The sequence below is a fragment of the Colius striatus genome, chromosome 4 (genome assembly GCF_028858725.1).
Source record: "Colius striatus isolate bColStr4 chromosome 4, bColStr4.1.hap1, whole genome shotgun sequence".
In the NCBI taxonomy this organism is placed as follows: domain Eukaryota; kingdom Metazoa; phylum Chordata; class Aves; order Coliiformes; family Coliidae; genus Colius; species Colius striatus.
The window spans coordinates 67,585,067-67,608,051 of NC_084762.1; the positions used below are offsets into that span (position 1 = coordinate 67,585,067).

Genomic DNA, 22,985 nt, shown 5'->3' on the forward strand with positions numbered 1-22,985 from the left:
GTGAGAAACAAGAAGTTTCTTTACTGTAAGAAATTTAGCATCGAAGTTCAATTTTTTTTAACATAACTGTACACTTTTAAGGCAGACTTTGGTCATGCATCAGTTAGTTGTAATGGATGTGAATGTAGCTTTCGTCTAGGAAGACAAGACATAAAAAGCTTCCCTTTGGTCTAATTCACTGTAAGATATAGTTACTTATAAATCAATTGAAGCTAAATACCACATTGACTGAATGGTGATGAACAGACACATCAGCACAGCCTTTTGGGGAAAAAAGCAAAGCCACGTAATGCAGTTCAGGCTGCTTCAGCTGGAGCAGTGAATCTGAGCAGCGCTGCTTTACAGGGCAATTTAGATCTCCACCTGAACTGCAGACAAACCTGGCATAAAGCCTGCAGTTTTGCTTCAAAGTCTTGCCTTTTTCACTTTGCAACAACTCACTTTTCTCTCAAACAGTTACCTTTGAAGGTAATGAAAAGCAAAAATAGGTCCAGAACACTTACTCTGAAGCATTCTAGTAAGAAACTGACTGACAACTGCAATCACGGTTGGTGGTGTGGTTTTTCTATTTCTTTGGGCACTGACATCTTATTTACTAAATGCCCTCCAGGTTCTGAGGCTGCTGGTCTGTCAGCAGGAGCTAATGGTCCCATACCTCAAGCCAAACGCTACTCTAGGCGGTGATGAAAGAACCGTGTGGGACTGTTTCTGCTCTCCACTCCCTGCAGGACGATTATGAGTTGGTGAAACCTGTCAATACAGACAAAAAAGGTGTTTATGAAGAACATACACGTATGAATGCAGTATAAACACTTTTCCTGGAAAATTCATGACACATAGTGGCAAAGATACCCAGGAAAGGTTATCTAACAACACACAAACATAAGTTGCAGGTCTATTTAGAAAGACGTCCATTAGGTACACTGCATTAGCTCCATTTTGCTTCCCTGTACTGCCAGTCACCCTAACAGAGCAAACCAGAATACAGATCAGCAGCATTGTAGGTTTGGGGAAATACAGAAAACGCATTCATTCTTATTTAAGAACTCTGAATAGCTCCTGTGAAAACTTCCTCCAATTTAAGCAGAGAAAATAACTGGCAAAGTAAACTCCATCCTGTGCTAAGCTAAATACCAACAACCCCTGATGAAATAGAGGGATCTCATGTGTTGCTCCTTATTCATTGCCCAAATAATCATGCAGCATAAGACTTGGCCTTAGACAGTTCCTAAAATATTTCTTTCTATGGTCTTATTTTGCTCCTGGGTGAATGCCACAACCATGCTACACCTGGAACACCAGAAAACATTCACTGGTTTTTGAGAAGACTTATTTTTGTTATGTACAGAGTGTAGTAAGCCTCATTTGGGCATCATGTGCATGGAGTCACTGCCTCTCGCAGACAGGAACTGCAGACACCATCACAGTTCCCTGCGTTGCCATGGCTTTTCACTCCTGCCCTTTTTAAGTCTCATAATATCTGTAAGAATGGGAACTGACCTGACTTGATGAGAGTTACTGCATGTACTTTTCTTTTACAAATATGTCTTTTACAGATAATGTCTATTTTACAGCTACTCCACAGCAGCAAAACAATAACACCTGTAATGGAGTGCAGGCATGCACTCTTTCAACTTTTTCTCTTGGCTGTTAACGACAGAAATTTCTGATTTAACTTCATGTGCAGCTCTCACTCTGAACAAGTTTAGACAATTACTGATACATTAAATGTATCTGCAAAACTAGAGAAAAATGTCCTCTCTGCCTGCCTGCCTACTGTAAGCCATGTTTTAAACACTGAGAGACCACACTAGCTCCTTCTGTCCTGTCGCTCCAGAATACTGAGGTCAGACGGTCTACTTTTTTTCTTATCTTTTATCAACCACTTCTCTTTTTTTATCCAACAACGACGGAAACACAGAAGATAAAATGCAAAGCAATAATGCTTTGGCAATTATCACACACTGCATGGTTTTCCAGTTATTACCAGCAACCAGAGATCTCCACTCAATTCTGCTAGGGTTCCTAAACATTTTAAAACCTGGAACATTTTGATGTCTACCACTACTAATTGATACTCAACATATTCCGTGGTGATCACTGAAGAAACAAGTACTTTGATGGCCTCCTACATTGTAAACAATTATTCTGAGTGCCTCCAAAGACAGACGAGGCTTGAGCAATAATTGTTGCATGCAGACCATGTCTCCCCTCTCCAGACAGGGTCCCTGCACGATGGTTTCCATGGGTTGGCACACCAAGGCAGATAAACTGCAGTCAAGTTGAGCTTCAGTGTATTTTGATACACTTTGTAGCAGGTCTAAACACCACCAGATAGCTGTACTCCCTTGTATGCAACATTAAGAGGACAGCAAGAGAAGGCAATACTTGCCCGCTGAGGCTCTGCACATTCAAAGTCATGTCTAAAGCAGAGAGTTTATGTGAAACAACAATGATTGTTAGAAGCAAGGACCCTCGTTTCCAGTTATACCTCCTGCGGCAAAATGTGATTACAGAGAAGATTTGTGATCTGTAAACATCAGATTATCAGTGTTCTGTCCTGTTCAACCTTTTTGGGTCAGGTAAAAATCAGTATTGCATAGTGGTGATAACGCTGGCATTCAAGAAGACTTTTATCCTACATTACATAAAATTGGAACCATATGGTCATTATATTAAGTCCTCCAGTACCAAGAGATACAGACTCCATCCTACTTGCATCATTTAAATGAATCCTCTTCGTACATCCCCATGCTGTGCCTTATTTTTTTTCCTCCTAGTCCAGTCTTAAGTGGTGGAGAAAACATTAACTTGACCCTTCTGCTACATGTAGAGAATTGCACCTAGCAATGACTCATAGCTACGCCAACACTCAACCTTCTCTTGCACCTGCAAAGTTATCTTGGGAAAATGGCATGAAAAAGTGTATTTCCCACTTGCCCCATGAATCTAATCTACATGTGATTCAGAGCACAAAGTATAAGGACTTTGAAGGTTCCCCAAATTCTCCTCCTTTATGACTACAAGACCTTCAGATGATGTAGTGCCAGGGGTTAGATGCTGTGAATGCCTCTGAGCCTAAGGCAGCCATGTACTGAATCCTGACTGATCCAGCCAGACATATGGCTCGTTCTGAGGCATTCAGGAACTCGCTGATGAGCACACTCACATTCACACAGGCCTCTCAGTGCTGCTCTGCCAAACACTGCCCCAGAGTGAGGACTTAGGCCACGATGTTTGTCTGAAGACACTAGTTTCCAGGACAGCAAGCAGGGAGTGCTCAGTGTCATCAAAAGTCCATGTCCATGGGAATTATTGGGGAGTCAAAAAAACCCACAAAAGAAGGCTATTCTGACACTTCCTATCTCTTGTGGGCTTAACTGCTAGAAACTGTCTAGAAAGAACCCTGCTCCAAAGCAGGACTCAACAGCCCTCTAATGGGTCAAGTTCAGAATGGCCCATTCCCCCATCACTAGTAGCGTGAAGAAATGTGTAACCTATGCAATTTTGCAAATCTGTACCTAATCCTTTTCTGCTGAGTGGCTTGTCCAGGCCAAAAAAAAGTATCCCAAAGTCATTTTAGAAAATTGCTTGATTAAATATTAAGTATCAGGCAACAAGTAACAGTTTGGACTTACTCTCTGAAGTTCCATTGGCTGCTGCAGACATGTATCTAATCTCAGGGACCATGGACTCAATTGCATGAGTTTATATTATGCTGGCTCTGTCACACAGTCTGGTCTTAAATAAACCTTATAAGAGAAGGAAGAAGTCCCCTACACTATAACATTCCTAAAACAGTAACACTCATTGTAAGGGTGGGAACTGACAGAGCCCTGTTTTTGTAAGGCAATACCTAATTTACTTCGAAACAGGAGTAATGAACCGTTCATTTAACAAAGTTACTTAACATCACTTTGCATTTGCATCCTCAATTACCACACATAATTTTCGACTGCAGGCAAGCCTTTGTAATTCATAAATGATCTCACTGACGACAGAATAGTCAAATGTGTGCAAACTTAGAAGCAAGGGGGTTTTTTTTGGCTAAACAGCCTTATAAAGGTTGCTAGAGATACAACGGCAGTTCATATGGTTCCCTGAGTGGTTTATAACTGCCACCATCTGGGCTTCCCCAGGTTTCTGTATTGGGATTATTTTAAAATTGTACTTAAATCATGGATACCTTCATACAGTCCTTGAAAGTGATTTGGCATTTCTTAAATTCTTTCAAGAACTCTCAACTCTATAGCCACAGATCAACGTTGTTGCTCGAACAAGTAAACTCAATGCATACAGGTCTAATCCTGTCCTTTTAAGTGTCTGATTTACAATGGGGCTAATTGCATTTTTAGATTCCCAACACTCCTGGCACCAATTTCTGCTGCTCCACAAAAGGATCCAGTTTCATAATTACTCGGTATCAACCCCATTGTTGGGAAATCAAATTCTCAAGGAACTTTATGGATAGCACTATCCGTCAAGGCACTCTTGTTGAAATTGCTGCCAGCATGATGTCTTTCACTGTTAGTTGTTCCTTGATGGAATTTAATAAATATTCATTGGCAGAGTGCAGTGTAATTGATTCAGCCACTTTCATTCTTTATCAGCCCTGCAGGATGCCACAGCCCCTGCAGAAAATCTCCAAGATTTGCCAAAGGTTGACAGTAAGAAGCTTCGGAGATTCACTTGGTGAAGGGGGGGAAATACTATCTTTTATCACCATGTCTAATATTCACTGTTGGGAGAAAAAAAGCTGTGTGGTTGTTTGGATGAGCGATGTGTCTTATACAACACACTTTAAAAATTCATAAATTCATAAAGTGCAATATTAAATGAGATGTTATGATCTCAAAAAGGTTTATGATTAAAGAATATCAATTTATACTGAAAAATGCTTCCCAATAAAAATTAGGATACATGATGTTAATATTTATTCCTATTTATTATACAGAAGATTTTCCACTCCTCATAAATAGTGTTTTGCATTTCCCTTCAGTATTCACCACTTAGAAGCCTAATCCCTTCGAACTTTTCACAAAGATTTTAACTCCCCCTACAGTATCCACACCTACATTGCTTTACCTTCAGGACTACTGGAAATCTATGTATGAGCAAATGTCTCATTTCTGCAGCCCTGCTGATGAAATTAGGCATTGTAGACTAGTTTTTTTGAAGAAAGGCCCAGAGTTGACTTTACATCTATTACATACATCTAATACATCTTCCTGTATTAGCTGCAATAGGTATTAATATCAAAATGCTCATCTGGAGTACTGTGTCCAGTTCTGGGCTCCTCAGCTCAAGAGGCACAGAGAACTTCTGAAGAGAGTCCAGCAAAGGACCACCAAGATGATCGGGGAAAGGAACATCCTTCTTATGAGGAAAGGCTGTGGGAACTGGTGCTGTTTAGTCTAGAGAAGAGGAGACTGAGGGAGAGATCTCATTAACATTTACAAATATCTAAATGGTGGGTGTCAGGAGGTAGGGACATCCCTTTTTTCTGTTATATCTAGTGACAGGACAAGGGATAATGGGATGAAGCTGGAACACAAAAAGTTCCACTTAAACGTAAGGAAAAACTATTTCACTGTGAGGGTGAGGGAGCCCTGGCACAGGCTGCCAAGGGAGGGTGTGGAGTCTCCTTCTCTGGAGGTTTTTAAGACCCGTCTGGATGTGTTCCTGTGTGACCTGATCTAGGTAGACCTACTACAGCAGGGCGGTTGGACTCGATGATCTCTAAAGAAAGGTTTCTTCCAACTCCTACCATTCTGTGATTCTATGATATATTGAATGTACTTTCTCTATAAAACAATAATTTTCTGCTATCTATAGGGGCTACGTATATGTAGCCTCCTAGAATCATATTTTGCATTTCATCTTCAGTTGCCTTTCAAATATGGTTCATCTTCAGAGTTCATTTAGGTAACAGCCCTACTGCTTGAATCCAACTAGTCTGTTAGCATAACCATCACCTCACTGATTTTCCATCTAGTTTTGTAAGAAATCTCTTAGTGGCACAAGAAGGAGCATATAGTGCCAGGTTCTGCACTCATCTATATGGTAATCATATAGTTTCAAAAATATATACTACAGACCCAACTCTTTGCTTGTAGACACTGATGCCAACAAAAGCCCAAACAGTCCTGAGTTAAAGGGACTGGCAAAAGTGTTAGAATTGGCCATGCTGGCAAACTGAGGCATATATTTAATTTGCTTTTTTTTCTGTTATGTATCTGTTATGTCAGACTTACTTCTACAATGAGACACTGTGGAACAAAACAAGAGGTTCTAAAAAATTTATGAGTTTTCTTTCTTTCTTTCTTTTTCTGTGTTCACTTACTGGAATGCCGGTGAAGGTAACTGGAGGTGACTGCCAAGAGATGCTAAAGCTACTGCCATTGGGAGTGAATTTTGCTGACCCTGGAATGTTGACCGGAGGAGTGGCCTGTGTGAAAAGAAAATATTATTCCAGTAAGAAGAACCATTCCTCTTCCAAAGCATTTCAAGGGATCTTTCACTCCTTGAAACTGTAAATCGTCGAGTTTCTGAGGTGGAAAATAACTGCATGGTGACAGGCATTTTTACCCTTATGAGAGGGATAATCATGGATAAGCCAGTAAGGAGAGACATATTCACATATCACTGTTCTTAAAAACCTGGTTTAGAGAAAGACGATACTCTCACAAGAATCCATGCAAAAAACTTAAAAACTAAGTCTGATAAAAAACCACACAAAATCAAACTTTGTATACAAACAACTTATAAAATAATGCCAGCTAGCAGCAAAATGTATTACAAATGATGGCCTGTTCCACAGTAGATAAACAAGGCAGTATTTACACTGATGTCAGCTGGTCAGACCAACTGAAGCCTGGAGAGCGAAGCGTCTTGGACAATAGGGTTAACGATCAACAGTAAGGGACGGCCATTTCTCATTTATCAGGTAAATGTTGTTAAGAATCATCCCAATTAAAACAATCTTTGCTATTAAAAACAAGCAGCTGAAAATCTTCCTTAGGATTCAAAACATTGCTATTAAAAGGCTAAACTAAAGCAAATATTTGAAGGAACCCTGGGCCCCTTGAACTCTTTATGTTCTTCCCATCAGGGCTGTAACACCTAGTGCTGTTTTAGGGTACAGTACCCGATAATGTGAGCTCAGACTGTTGATCATCCTTCATCTTGTCCCTTCCCTCTGGTTTTCTCACTGGGCTATCATCCCTCAGGAATTCTTCTCTGCCCCTTTTTGGATCCTATTTAGTCTACAGAGTCAGGAAATTCACACCTTTGCAGTTACTCTACCTACCTAAGCAGGAGCATGAGCAGCCACCATCAATTCAGGCTCCCTCTGACTCTTGAATTTCAAGCTTTCACCACAAAAAACAAACTGTCATGGTTTGACATGACAATTATTTCTGGTAAGGGGGAAGGGGCTGTGAAGATGGCTCCTGTAAGAAGTTGCTCGAAACTCTCCCAAGCTCTGAGCCAGGCCCACTGCTGGGGCTGAGCCAATTAGACACCTCCATGATCACTTTTTAAGAAGAAGCCGGAAGAGGAGGTTTCTTCCTCCTTCTGTCTCTTCTTCTGGCTGGTGATGGTGCAAGGAGTAGGAACAGTGAAACAACCATGCGGACTCCAAGGTCAGTGATGAAAGAGACGAGAAGGTGTGCTGTAGTAGAGATTCCCCTGCATTCTATGGAGAGAACTGCTGAAGCTGAGATTTATTTTCATTTCTTTAAAGACCCTGCATCAGTGGTAGAGACTCATTTTGATAATGACCCCATATCAGGGGCAGAGACTCATTTTGCTACAGGTGGCCCCGGACCAGGGGCAGCGATTCACTTCATTAAAGGCCCCGAGCCAGGGACAGTGATTATGGCCAGAGGAGGCCGTGTCCCATGGGAGGGACCCAACCACTTCACTGCAGACCTCAAGACAGGGGCAGTGATTTTCTTCATTAAAACCATGGCCAGGGGAGGCCGTGTCCCAAAGGAGGGACCCAATATCCACAGCTGTAACTGTGGGAAGGAACCCACGACAAAGGAGCTCATTAAACTTGTGCCCAGAAGAGGCCTTGTCCCGAGGGAGGGACCCCTTATCTGCAGAAACTGTAACTGTGGCAAAGAACCTGCGCTAGAAATATTCACCAAGGACTGCGTCCCGTGTGAGGGACCCTGTATCGGCAGAAGCTGCAGCTACTGGTAACAACCCACACCAGAGAAGTTCGTTAAAGACAGTGTCCCAGGGGAGGAACCCCGTGTTGGAGCAGGGGAAGAATGCCAAGAGTCATCCTCATCTGAGAAGACAGAAGCGGCAGAGCCCATCTGTGAGAGACTGACCACATCCCCCATTCCCTGCCCCCCTGAGCCATTGAGGGGGAAGGAGGTAGAGATATTGGGAGCAGTGAGCTGGGCCCAGGAAGAAAGGAGGGATGGGGGAGGGAGATCTTAAAGTGCTGGTTGTAATTTTCTCATCATCCTACTCCCTTTTTGCTTTTATTCCATTCTGTTTCTTGTAGAATAAACTTTCCTACTTTCCTCTCTAAGTCGAGTACTGGAGTCTGTTTTTGCCCAGAACCATAATTGGCAGCGAGCCCTTCCTGCCCTTATCTTGATCCACAACAACCTTGCTTATCTTTTCACTCCCATTTTGCTGGGTCCTCTGCCATCCTAACGAGGGTGGGGGTGAATGGGGGCACCAAGCAAGAGACTGTTGTGGTGCTGCTGTGCTAGCTGGGCCAAACCACGACAAAAGCTCTTCAGTTTAAACTTTTAAAGAAATTGCTATTAAAAATGAGTTTTTACTTCTGCCTTTCAGTTGCCTGCATCTGACAATAACACAATACACATACTTAAGTAGTGTTTGTGTTTGAGGCTGCTGAAGTTGTCTTACCACTCCAGGGAAGAGAGTGCTTCCCTGAGCTGCCAGGCAGAGAGGAGTGACAGCAAACTACTACCTGATAGTCCCCATTAAAGACAAGCAGAGTAAACAAGTACTGAAGCAATCCCCTGGAGTCTCTCCAAGGAAAAGAAACGGAGACCACTGGATGCCTCTGTCTATGGCAGCAACGCTCTGGGGACTGCTGAGCCTACTGACAGCTCCAAGAGAATGCACACAGACACACAAAGCAAGTGCCACTGAGCTCTATCAACCAGAAAAGCCTCACTGAAAGGCATCAGGGAAAAACTTGGCAGCTTTGGACTGTATCAGTTGTGCTACGTCACAGCCCTGTTCAAAAGGGAGGGAGTGAATGACTGGAGGCAGCTGAGTGGGCAGCAAGGCAGCACTGCCCCCACTCAGCATCCCACCAGGATATCTGCTCAAAGCCAGCTCAGCATGGTGACTTCCTCACATATTCAAATAAAGCCAAAAGGGAAATCCTAGAGGTTCCAAGGGCCCACCTGGAGTTCCTCTGGAGCTACATTTAACAGGAGTCAGCACTAGTTTTGTAATGAAACGTCAAGTTTAAAATCGCTGTAATTTGCAGTTACTTAAAATATCGTGGTGCTCAATTCTTTTTTCTCAGTGCCTAAATACCTACATCAGACATGATTGGATTTAGACAGTCAATCAGTTGTCATGTGTTTCCCAGATGTGCATCTTTGCTTATCAAGCACAGTCACCTTTTTCAGGCTAACATCTTAGATAATCTCTTCCATAAGGCAGGCAAGCACATTACAATGAACTGAAGAGTTTCTACACCCTGATCCCCCTTTGTTTAGAGACCTCCACCTAATCTCCAGATGAAAGATATTCACAGATAATTTATACTTATTTGTGCCAACATTGTCTTTATATCTGAAATGGTAAGCACTCGCTCTCTCCTCCTCTCATGTTTGTCCTCTCACTTTCTTCCCAGCTCACAATCCCACTCTCTCCTTGCCCTTACTTTGCCCAAGCTGTTACTCCCTGGGCTGGAAGAGCCCTCTATGTCCTTCCCTCTCTTCACCCCTGATCATCTTCTTTCTACCTTTTCTAATTGAAGACCATCATTCTTGAACTTGATTGACCAAAATTCTACTCAGGATCTCAGTTGAAGTTATCCAGGCGTCTTGCACAATGGCATTAAAAATCCTTGTCTCTTACCAAGAAAGCTGACAACTCTTCTTCCCACCCCCCTTTTACAGCTCTATGTTTCTTGGCTCACAGTCATTCTGTGCTTGATTAATGAACACAGGTTTCCTCTTCAAGTAATTTTCTAACCACTCTAATTTATAGCAGAAAAATCTCATTAGTTCCTAAGGTTCCAACCATAATGATTCTGAGATTCTGTGCAGGACTTTGCATGTTCTGCCACTGAATTGCATCCAAAACCTATTACTCTTAAGATCACCCAGTCATGTAAATGAGATATATAAATCCCTTTGCTGCTGACATCTCCCAAGCTCATTATCAGCAAAGTTTATTATCGTATTTGTGAAATACCAAAATGCTTTAATGAAAATGAGATCAGACCCCAAACCAGCTTTTCATTCAACTCCACTCAGAGAGGCAGGGCTTAAGCTAAACTGAGAAGAAAGTCTTAATCAGTCCTCAGGCTGGTATGCCACCAACTCCCATCTGAGATGCCATGCTTTCCACCATGCATGAGGGTCTAAAACAAGTCTGTGAATTCTCTGTGGTTCCTTCTGCCCTTTTAGGGAGTCTGCTCCAGATACAAACAAAGTTTCATCTGCACAATACTGTATATGAAAGTTACTGCATCTGATAATTCTAACAGAGTTCAGTTCTCCAGTGCATACTCAGGTCATGGGCCACACTACTTCAAAGACTCTATTCTTCTCATCCGGTGAGATCAAACATGCCAAATTGTAGTGCACTTCTAAAATGAATGTTTTCTGTCCGAACTTAATTGGAAGTTTCTGGAACAGCAGTTTTTGGATCTGATGTAGGCAGTGGGATACACAGAGCAACTCTTCCCAGCCTGAGCTATGTACCTGTCTGCTGGATACATACCACCCCAAAATCCACAGCAGGAGCACAAATCAGCAAATTACTCGCTCAGACAGACATCTAGATTTAAATGTGATGTTCAGGGAACCTTTCAAACCATTAACTCTAGGGTTGGCTTTTTAAAACCCAGACTTTGAGATGTGACATTTCTTTACCCATTGATGACATCAGAGTAAAGGAGAGAGGCCATTCTCACTAGTGTTACCTGGTAAGCGTGGTCCGTGTGTACGAGGTAGAGGTTGGTAGGAGCTGAGCGGCTCAGAGGTGTCATCAATTTAGTCTCGGTTTTGGCACAGGAAGTTTCAGGACGGATTGCATCTTGGGTGGGAAAGGAAGGAGGAGATGCTAAAGATGGAGAGACTGGGGAAAGACTGCTTAAGCCATCAGCTACCGAGTCTGTGTTGAGCCTGATTTCTGTATAGTAAAAATCCTCCTCTCCATCACTGTAGTCAGACTCTCCTACACGTCTGTATCAAAACAAAGAATGAAAGACTGATTAAATGAAAGTGAGAAGCCCAAGGTAAATTTTAAGTTCTAGATGTTTGAGCAAATCCATTAATGCTGTCAATAAATTAGTATTCCCAGTTTCAACCTCACCTACTTTATCAGCCTTCTGGCTGCAGGGAAGTGGGAGAGGAAAAGAAAACCATCTAGTCTGAAGGGAAAACAAGTAAGAATTTGATTTTTTTTCTCTCTCTGTGTAATTCTTGAATAATTCTTGGACCTTGGAGTAGATGTTTAACTTCTATGCTTTGGCTTAAATTCTCATTTCTATCTGTTGAAGTTAACAAGAATCTCAATGCACTTTGACTTCAGAAATGACAGAGCAGCCACAGGAAGTCAGGTAAAGATAACAAACACAGGCAAGATGCAGTTCAAGAACATTACAGCAAGCAGTATGTAATCTAATCATAGTTTACTTAATTAAACCAAATGCAGTTATGGCAGAACTTCACCGTAACTTTCCTTGGTATACCAGAAGAAGCTTGTAGAAAAGTGTCTCACCATGCAACTGGCTCGGACACAGGTAGGGAAAGGGCATACGTGGGCTACCTTGCCAGGGCAGGACTTACTGACTCTGCTCGCCAGAAGCAGTCTTACAGAAGTGGAGATGTAAAAGGCTTAATGGTCCCTGCATCCCTGGCACTATCTGCTAGTGTCACAGGCGCCAGGAGTGAAGCAGCCCAGTCAAAGCAGTAGTTCCCAGTAGGCTACATGTTATTTTAAACTCCAAACCAGACCACTATTTTAGTCCATTCATAATCCACGTGCTATACAAAGGTAACTCACAGCTGCTCCTGAATCTTCCTGGGAAACCTCAGAGCCCTAAGTGTCCTGCCTGCATTAGGGCTGAACACTGAGCCTCTCCTTTTCCAGGCATGCATCTCAAAAACAGCCCCATGCCAGTTCTTCAGCCTGTTTGCTCATATACCTCTACCTGTGGTCCTTACACCTCACACAGTAAGAACTCATTGAGAAAGCATGGGTTCAACAGGTGTGAAAGGCTCTACCAGAAGCACTATCCATCAGACCGCCGCTGCTCACTCACCAGAACTTCTCTCTTCAGCAAATCTACAAACTCTAAATTCCCGGAGATTCTGCTGTTTACTTCTCCCTCCCTCATGCCACAAAAAGGATGTCCCCACAACATACAGGACAAGGCAGCATTCGTAACTGCATTTTGAGAGATTTACTCTGTATCTGATAGATTCACTCTTTAAGCCCAACAGTAATTACTTTGAAAGACTCTTCTGAGCTCCACATCAGACAACTTCCTCATGGCCACTTTGATTTTTAAGCATTGAGTAGCAAAGACTTACACAACAGAGGTGCATTTCCACATACCTAAAAGTGAAGACCACAAGTTGGGATCACTATAACTGTATATGAGACAGACAGGTTGTCTCATATATTCAGTGAATTGCACAGGAGATTTCAGTTGAAAACTAAAGCTCTGAAACAAGCTTGTGTCATATGAGATTCATTCACTTTTGCTTCTAGTCCAAATAATGTGCACATGGAATTGCAGCTGAGTTTCTTTTTCTTAGGTTTCTTGGATTTTGTGGGGTGGGGGAGGATTTTTGGCATTAATTTGACTTAGACCTAGCACAAGCATCTGATCTGATCTAAAACAAGGCTGGAAAGTATTCATGCAAGATCCTGAAACTTGCTGTCTCTCACACAGCGACAGCCTGGATGTGACGTGCAGATAGCACATACAAAGCCAATGCCACTGAGTTGTGAGACCGTTAGGGAAGTGCAGTGTGACCTAGAGCTGCATTTGACCTTCTAGTAAACTTCCCACAAGTTCAGGAAAGAAAGTGCCTTGTTCACCTTTACACACTACTCCACAATTTCCTCAGAAACCTAGGGACCTGAGACAGAAAAGGCAAGGACAATCCAGTTCCTCTCCCCACACAAGTGTGACCAATCTCCTTCTATATCAAATCCTTCAGACTTCAAAAGAGATTGCTCTCTTACCCAAGGTGAACGGTCCGTATATGTTTCTGAATCCCTGCAGCTGTGCTCAGTACTTTTCCACAGTTCTTCCACAGGCATTTGAACATAACCTTCATGGAGTTCTGAAAATGATGAGCAAAGCAACATTAGTTGTATAAAAGACAGAAAGAGAACCAAACTAGCCAAAAGAAAGATACAGTTAGAAATAACTGCGAAGGTTCAGAGTCTCTGACTCCGAATTTACAATGATGTACGAGTCTCTGTCAATGGTGTCATTCTACTGAACTCAGCAGAATCCTAGTGAAAAGCTACAGGAGCAGCTTATGACAAAACTTTACCTCTCTCTGCTCTTTGGTATAGCTTTTTCATTTGCAGGTTCCAGTTTCTGTCTCCCCACTAAAAGAGGCAGATGATAAAACTTCCCACACTTCATAGAATCATAGAATGGTAGGGGTTGGAAGGGACCTTTAGAGATCATCTAGTCCAAGTCCCCTGCAGAAGCAGGGTCACCTAGATCAGGTCGCACACTTCTCTGAGGCCCTTCAAAGAACAACCGATGTGGACTTCTCACTTAATGCAAGGCATCTTCTTAAATTAAGATCTTCCTAAAGCAAGCTCTTATGAATATTTCTGCCCATTAATGTTGTAAAATATAAAAATATTGTGCCAGAAAACCATGGCTTCTGCTATGACAACAGTCACCCATGAACTGGCAAACCCTGCTTTTACTTTTTTCAGAAGCTGCTGTGACTCTTACTGGGACAAAAGAATGAGAAGCCATCTGTCAGAGTTCAATGGTTTTAAAAGAATAGGTGTAAAATGTTATTTTAATATTCTTGTCATATTCTTTCATACAACTTCATTGGCCTAAACTGAGTTATCATTGATTTAGAGCACAGCCAACAGGGCTATAATTAGCCCAATCTTCAATATTTTGAAGACTCTGGAGAAAAACAGTGTTAAAGCATAGTATGCAGTAACAAACAACACAGATGTTGCAGAACTATATACATTTTCTAAATGATAATTTTACCCCAAAATGAAACCTACTTTAATTTTAAAATTTAAAAAACCTCTCTAAATAATTTTACTAGTTAAAAATCATTTTTGCTATTATTATAGAGCACATTATTAAAGAAAAAAATGAGGAAAAGCTTAAAAACACTGTATTATTATCCTATAATTTTAGTTACATGTAAGATTAATTTAATGTATTCCTATAATTCTTGATTAAAAAAAAAGAAAGTTAAGTACATGCTTCACTGTGTCTTGAACAAAAGCTGACAGGGTGCTTTCTTCAATTTGGACCTGCATACTACTAGATGGTGAGTTTCAGCATTTGCTAGAAAGATGATGATTAGAACACATTTAAAAAACCTCTCAGATGATGGGCTTTTTAAAAGACAAGTTGATTGTAGCATGTTCTCACAGTTACCTGGCAGTCAAACATCTCCTGTTTCAAAGTACTGATGCTAAAGGCTTGAAGATCTGAGGTACCTGACCATATTGTTTGTATTAAAACCTCCTACTTTGGAATAAATTGCATATAAATTCCCTCTGTATTTTTTTTTTAATCTGATAATTCAACTACCATTCCAACAGATAGAGAACTCATTTTTCCTAAAATTAAATATAATCTATCTAGCAATCCTGAAGGATACATGTCTTACTTTCATAATAGAATATCAAGTACTATCATCAGCTTGAAAACTCCCCAACCGAAAAGACGAAGACCATGCTTATCATTTACATCTTAGGAATCCCAATATGACATCATGAACACCATATGCATCTTCATGAACAAAGAATGGTTCAACATCAGTCTCCAGCTTGATGGTAAAACCAATCTCTTACCTCCACTGTGGGTTTGGTGAGGAGTCAGGAAAACTCTGATGCATTTTAATATAACCAAACGAAATCTCACACAGTAGGAACAGAAAACAGGAACTCTGCTCTCATTTCTGCATAGTCCAAAAATTGCCTAATCAGGCTTAATGTTTTGTTTAAGAAAATAATGCAACATAAAAGGTTTGATGAGGAATAATTACATTAGTGGAAACTGTTAGGCAAACAACTTTCTTAATGGGAAGTGGTTGCTAGCATGACATTTTCCAAACACAACACGGATGAAACTTCTACAAGTAAAAGTAAGTTTACGAATTACTCTCTGTCCAGCTTTACTCCTTCTGATTTGTGCTGCCCTGGAGAAGAAATAACCTGAACATTTTTATTTCAGCTTCTAAAGGTCCAAAGCTATACACAGATCTAAGTTCCATGCTGGGGCCAGGATAAAAAAACCTGTGGGAGACACAGCTCATTTATAAAGCAAAAGTTGGCTGGTAATGTTATTATTTATCTAAATTAAACATTTGTCATACAGAGCAAAATCCCCGTGAACCAGAAGAGACAGTTTAATAGATCTGTTGTGGGTACATAAACAGAAATATTCGAACACAACTTAAAAAACAATAAAGATGGCAGCTGCAAATCCATCTGCCTCATCGCAGATGAGCAATATGAGCAATGCTAATAAGCTCAACTTTAGCTTAAAAGGCAAACCAGAACACTTCTGCACTCCTACTCCTCCTGCCCCACACTCCTCAGAATATCTCTGCCTTTAGCTCTAACTTCTAATTTATTATAACAAAGGTATGGTCCAAAATATTTTTTTTCCTTTTTAGCAAGAACCACAGACATTTTACACCTCTTTCCCATAAACAAGGGCACAACAGTGTGGGTTGGCAAATAAGCTAATTTTGGAGCAAAAGGACAAATCTGACTGGGTTTAAACAATTATTAAACCTTCTGGTGATGAAGCAATTAACTGTCTCAGGCTGAGCCAGAAAGAAAGTCACTGAGTGGAATAAATTCTCTGGGTTTTTTCCTTATAAAAAGTCCTTTTTTTTATCTTGCTATGCAAAATCTGTCCTGTTAAGAGGGAAGGAAATTTGGACTAATGCCATCTCTTTGTTTTCTTTTTCTTCAAGAGGAGCTTGCTTGCATAATGGTGCTTTTTTGGGGTTAGTTTTGGACTTTTTTTTTATGCTGTGTTTTATTTAGTCTGCTTTTGCACCCCTACCAAGGATAAATTTGGCCATTGCTAATACTGTATCAAAAGCCATCAGGTTTGATCCCTCTCTCTCCTTTTTTTCACTCCATATGTTTGTGCAAAGAAAGCTTCACAGTATTAAGGTATCTGACGTGTTGTCAGGCAAATAGCACTTTCAGGGAACAAAAAGTATTAAGGCCATATCCAGTCTTTGTGATGACATGTAAAGGCTGCCTGTTGCATCCTGCATACAAAGAATTTGCCAAAGTAGGACAGAAATCCCTTGAATGGCCAGAGGCAACACCTTCTGGAAATCACTCCAGTGTTTCTCTGAGCAGGAGGCTCTGTAGAACCTCACCATCTGCCAGTAAATATGTGGTGCTGATGGTAGCATGAATGTGCAGCAGGTGACTACGTTGAACAAGACATAGTGATTAGGCTAAGTACCTATGTTAACTGGGTGCCAAGCAAGGATACACATACAGGGCTCTGTGGATAACCTGTTACTTTTTCACAGTAAAACAAGGCTACTGACATCCTATCTTCCCATGGGTATGGAATTTAATGTGAGGCTAACCTTCCTCTTCCTAGGAATAGGTTCATCAAAGAGAAGGTTGCTTGTTTCAGCATCATCAATACCATCATCTGGCTGGGAAGGTGTCCGAAAAGCTTTGAAGCTGTCAGCTGACAGAGGTGGAGATGGGGTGGATGGGTTGGACTGGTCACTGGGAGCATTCCAGCTCCAGTATCCACTGCTGCTGGTACTAGAAGGCACAAATCCTCCTTCTTTCCAAGATCCATTTAGAGATTCTGTCAAGAACAACAACAGCCATCATTATCATAGTATTGTGTGTTAGGGCTAAGCAGCTCTTTTACCTAAGGCTTAGACTCCATATTGTAAGTTACTGAACATTGTATAAAGGAAAGCAAAAGCACTGGATGTAGAGAGGACAACCACAGCTGTCCCGCTGCACACAAATTATATATTCCACACTTGACTTTTCAGAATTTTTAAAAAACAAAGTATTTTTCTGAAAAAGAAATTATGGGTTTGGAAAAACAACCTGTTCTGGAGCATAAACCACAATAAGCAGTCAGATACTGCAAGCATGATTATGGGAAAATGCTCAAATATGCCCTCAACTTTCAACAGGAACACAGCTCTGGGGGAAGCATCAGCAAGCTCCAAGCCATCTCCTGGCCAACATGAGAGTTGTCCTGGGAGGGGGACATACACTCTGTGCCCCAGGACACTAAGCAGATCTACAAAACCATGACTAAAACACCAAAGAAAACCATAATTACACTCCATCTTCTCTGAATCTCCCAACGCACACATCCCAGCCTAATCTGAATCTCTAAATGAGGTGGTACATATCCTTGGAAGGATATCCCATCTTCATGCAAGTCTATCATTATGTATTTGGTTTCAGAAGAGAGACACATAGATACTGCACACTTACCTGCTGGAAGACTCCCTTCCTCAGCGCTGCAGTTCCCCTGACATTACGTGGCAAGCAGACACTCAAACCAACAGGTTACTCTACAACTGTCGTGGTTTAAACCCAGCTGATGATAACCCAACCACACAGTTACTCACTCCTCCCCACCTCAGTAGCATGGGGGAGAGAATCAAGAGGAAACTGTAGAAGTTTGTGGGTTGAGATAAGCACAATTTACTAGAACAACACAGAGAATAAGCAGTTCTAATGACAGCCAAGGCATACAGAGAATAGGCAATACCTGATGTCACTGCTCAGTGCCTGCAGCCCGATGGAACAGCTGCAGTTCCCAAGGCCCCACAGCTGCCATGATTACTGAGAGTGATGTCAGCATGGGATTGAGTAGCCTGGCCACAGCACCTTGCTGCGTGTGGGGAGAGTTAACCCCATTCCCACCAAACCCAGGACAATAACACAGACTGCTTTCGCAGTCTGAAGCATGGCTTGAGCCATCTTCACATGCTGAGGCTTTGGGACATTAAGATACTGGCATGTCACTCTTCCCAAACCCTAAAGAACTTTGGGCAGGAGTATGTAGGTCATTAGCTCAGCAAAGGTATGGCCCCAGCACATCCAGTGATGCAACCACAGGTGGCTCTGTCAGAAGCAAGGCTCTCACAGGGCTCAGGCTCATGTGCAAGAGTGGTTTAGGTGCAGTTTCTCCCTAACTCAGGCATTGGAAGCTTTTCCCAACGCACCATAGGTGCCCAACTTTGGAGCTGGCAAGCAAGTAACATCTTATCTGTTTGTGCAATGTTATTTAAGTGTGAGACAGGATTCTTTTCAAGCCAGCACCTGCCTTGAAGAGTTCTGCAGAAGTCACTCCTTCATTCCTTCTTGATTTCTTACAGATAAACTTATCTAATGACATCAGCAAGAAAATAATGCCTACCACCCGCTACCAAAAGCTTAGCACAAAATCAACAAATTTTTTTTTCCCTTTCCCAATTCAGTTGGTTTTGGATAAAACCCTTAATCATTAACATCAGCTGCTCACAAAACAGAATGCAGTGCTCCATCATGTAAGCACATGCATAAAAATATCCCCTTGCATAGGCAACAGCCAAGTGCCTGCATTTAATCGTCAGGACCACAGAGCATAAACAGGATCACACACCACCTCCCCTTCCAAATTCCTCTTTAGAAAAGAACATATACATTTCTGGTAGCTAATAAGTTACCATACGAACATGTCATGTTTTGGTTCTCAATTACAGTCTTCATGTGACTGGAGGTGGGTTTTGTTTCTTTTAAGGATTTGTAATTGAGCCTTGTCCCAAAGCCAAAGTGTACATCTGGTATCTACTTGTGACCTTAGCATAGCTTACAATTTCCATTTCTTCAGAAAAGCAAAAGGAAACAGCACTCGTTCAACTACTACTTTCTGACACATTTATGGTGGTACTTTGTATTCTCAGGGTTTACAGCTTCTCCTCACCTTGTTGAGAAGGAGATATAAATCAAGAACATTTTTCAAGTACTATGGAGAAGACTGAAAGAGGCTGACAACAGGAAAGTACCAAGCAGTAGTTCTCATTAATACTAACAAATCTGTCCATGTAAAGAAGTTTAAAATATAAATAAATGCAACTTACTCTTGTTTTGGGTCTCTTTTCACATTGCTGGAGTTGCATGAAAGAGAACCAGACCAAGTATTATTCAGCCTTATGGAAAAAAGGCCCAAACTCTGATCCCATCTACATGGGTGTTTATCCCCAGTAATTCCAGTACAGATCAGAATTTAATATTAATGCTAGTTCTTTTGTTTTTTTTTTTTTTTTTACTTCTAGGAAAAATTCATTTGCTGAAACAAATGTTAATTACACTGCTACTTACTGCCCTTTTTTGGAAAAGGATGTAGAAAGAATTATTCATTAGTACATTTGCAGCTTGCATTACTACAAACAGAGCCTAGCTTTGCAACAGCAAATAAGCTTTAAATTATTGAATCTTTATGCTTTTATTTACATCTTTAGTAAGACTTCACTCAGGCAAAACTAAGGTATTCAGGAAGAAGGTGCCCAACAACAGCTTCAAAATCTTGTCTGACTACTGAAAGCACGTGAATTAATTTTTAAGGCTAGTCTTCCCAGATTTCAGGAAACAAACAGACAAGCTATGTGAAGGAGTATCAAAGAACACTCAGACTGCATGAAGAAATATCAAAGGCAGTTAACAGCTACTATTTATCTATTAGCAATTCAAAAGGGCTTGTTTGGAAGATCTTTCTCATGACAGCTGCTAGCTAGCATGTGCCGCTTCTGACAAATGTCATCTGCTCAAACTGACTACGGGGACAGATACTGCCTGTCCCACACCAGAGCAGCTCCCTGTGACTGGGGATGGAACATGGGACACATGCTTGCCTCGGCCACTCCAAATGAGCACAAACCCATCTTTGTCTGTGTTTTCAGTTGTGACCTGAGCTGATGGAGATCAAGTACCCTTCCACTGGCCTTCTGTGGGGGCTGGCAACCTCCAGCCCCAAGGGAGGACAGTCACTGAGGAGTGATGAGCCCTGGGAAACCTCCATAAATACTGCTGGTTTTCAGCAGTGCAAAGCACAAAAACAGGAGCCATGGGTGTTTATGGCTAGAATTCCAGGTAAATGGGTAAAACTTCCATTTTCTGGAAAGAAACAGAAAAACAAGCTGGGAAATTTGGTACAAGTTTTTTTTTTTCCAAGGATCACTCAATGGATCACCAATGCTTCCATGAGGAAATGCAAAGACTATTTCCTTATTAATTCACATCTGTAAGTAGTCTCAAAGTTCTCCAGTTATTTACAGTAGGAGAACATCTAGTATCTATTTAACAGTTACATGTAGATAAGAAAAGACGGTCATACAAACAATGCTGAGACATCCTAATATGGATGTCCTAAGTTAAAGCATTCCTTTAAATGTAACACTTTTTAAAATGCCTTCTAACTCTGGTAAAGCTCACATGGGTTAATTACATTTCATTAGCAATCTCATTATTACTATTAACCCGCGACCTGGAAGTTCTTTACCTCACTGTAGTATTGGGTAAAATCAGATCTGATTTCCATGGGGTGGGGACAAGAACAATTGCTGTCACATTTACCGCTTATGTGCAAATACAAATAAGCTGTTTGGAAAATTAGCACTTCAGGAGACCTTCACAGCACTCATCACCCATCTATGAAATGGGGCATCTCCTGTTTTGTGTGGAGCCACTCTACAGTCATGGACAAGGTTTCTTCTAATTTCTGACAATGGTGCACCAAAGACCTTTACTAGGTGAGAGCAAAGCTCGGTATGATCGCCAGCATGCATGGGTCACTGCCAGAAGACAGCCACTCACCCTGTCATCCACCATGGCCACAACTCCTGGAACCAAGTCCCCACATACACAGTGCTGGCACCCCTCACTGCAGCCCCTGCTCGGGCACTGCTCTGAAGGCTTACCGTTGGGTCGGACAGGAGGGCTGCGGACCAAAGGGCTGGTGGATAAACTGGTGAGAACCATGGCTGCTGTTACTTTATCCATGTCCAGCTCTTCTGAAGATTTTCTGAAACACAGTAAATGGGAGGCAGGAAACATATCAGCAAATATTTGTTTAGGTTGTTTTCTTTTTTTTAATACCAGCCCAAGCCCTAAGCCACCACAGCACAGTAAGAAGACCAAGTTGTAGAGCAGAGTTCTCAAAGCTTTTGTCTTCTGGCAACCTGAGCATTAAAATAGCAAAAGGCTATTTTAAGCAAACCAGCTCAGTGTAAATAGCAAAAGCAAAACCAGCTCAGTGTAAATAGCAAAATAGTAAAAGAAAACGTATCTTCACATAAAATTGCCAGGATTAATGGGAGCCCCCATATGTTAGACTTTTTTATTTCAGAATATCAGCTCTTCTGTATCTTTAGACCTAAGTGTGTACTTAAGATTTTTTTTTTCTCAGACGAAGACATCCACTGGTAAGGCTACTAGTAACACACACTACTCTCTGTAGCGAGAGGAAGAACTATGAACTGGAGATAAAGGTTGTGACCTTTTCTTTGTTGATTCTGCTTAACACTGTTAACCTATCTGTACTCTTTACAAAAGACTGATCTTAAATTTTAGCTGGTCAGATTATAATGCAATTATTTAAAATAATTAGCAAATTGGCAGAAACCGGGGGGGGGGGGGAACCCCAAAACAAACCCAGAATATTTTTTTGGCAGGGCTTGGAGAATGGGTAATAAGATAAAAGGAGGCAACCAGCTTTCTAGGGAAGGGAAGAGGAGATTTGGAGAACGGACTTCTCCAGAAGCCAGGCTTCAGTGACCCATTGCTCAAGGAGTTATGGGGTTTTTTAGACAATGTAGGATTTTCTTTGTCTATAAAAAATGCATATGCTAGCTTTTTTTTTCCCCAAAAAAGTAACTCTATTCCTGACAATGAAAAAATTCTGAAGAGTGAAAATAAAACTACTAAACCCACTAAGCTTAGCAGAATTTTGCTTTCCATCCTTGTTAGACAGCAAAATCAAGGCACGCAGCTTCCTGTAAACATTTGCTTTCAAACATATGACTGATCATCCAAGACTATCTTCTCATTTACTAGAGATCAAGTTATATTTGTTTTTACAAAAGTACATTTCCCTCTCCTCTATTCTGTATCGTGGGGATTCTAGAATTTCCTCTGTGCCTTGCCAAGAGCTCTATTTAACTGATCAGATTCAGTCTTTATTTAAAGCCCACTATGAGAAGTGTTCAGCTATCTGATGTTTCCCATCAACTGTTGACTGGTAAGTCACCAAGAGGAACAGGATATGCTGGTTGCAGTCCCCTTTCTAGAATCCTGTTTCACCCATCAGGTGGAAGGCTCATTAACTGGAAACTATACTACAGTCAAAGCCTCTTGATATTTTAGTGAGCAAACCTCAAATGTGTCCACGAAACAGTTCACAGCTGCTTTCCAGCTGATGCAAGGACCCACACAGATGCCAACAAACACTCTCCCATACTGCACAACAGCTTAGCTCTCATGACTGTCTTTTGCAACGCATTAGTGCC

General features: G+C 41.4%; 1 protein-coding gene across 3 annotated transcripts in view; it reads right to left on the reverse strand.

Moving 5' to 3' along the window:
* Positions 1–22,985, reverse strand: part of ZNF704 (zinc finger protein 704) — a 113,846-nt gene that overhangs the window by 17,497 nt on the left and 73,364 nt on the right. For 2 of the 3 annotated variants that reach the window (XR_009818712.1, XM_061996063.1), the window contains exons 3-8: positions 21,399–21,502; positions 17,043–17,275; positions 13,438–13,538; positions 11,162–11,423; positions 6,344–6,448; positions 656–750 (exon numbers count right to left, since the gene is read on the reverse strand). Coding sequence is in view for 2 of the 3 variants with exons in the window: in XM_061996063.1 (XP_061852047.1) it covers positions 656–750; positions 6,344–6,448; positions 11,162–11,423; positions 13,438–13,538; positions 17,043–17,275; positions 21,399–21,502 (900 nt within the window). In the remaining variant the exon portion in view is untranslated. The remainder of the gene's footprint in view (positions 1–655; positions 751–6,343; positions 6,449–11,161; positions 11,424–13,437; positions 13,539–17,042; positions 17,276–21,398; positions 21,503–22,985) is intronic. The other variant, XM_061996064.1, reaches the window with a different exon arrangement.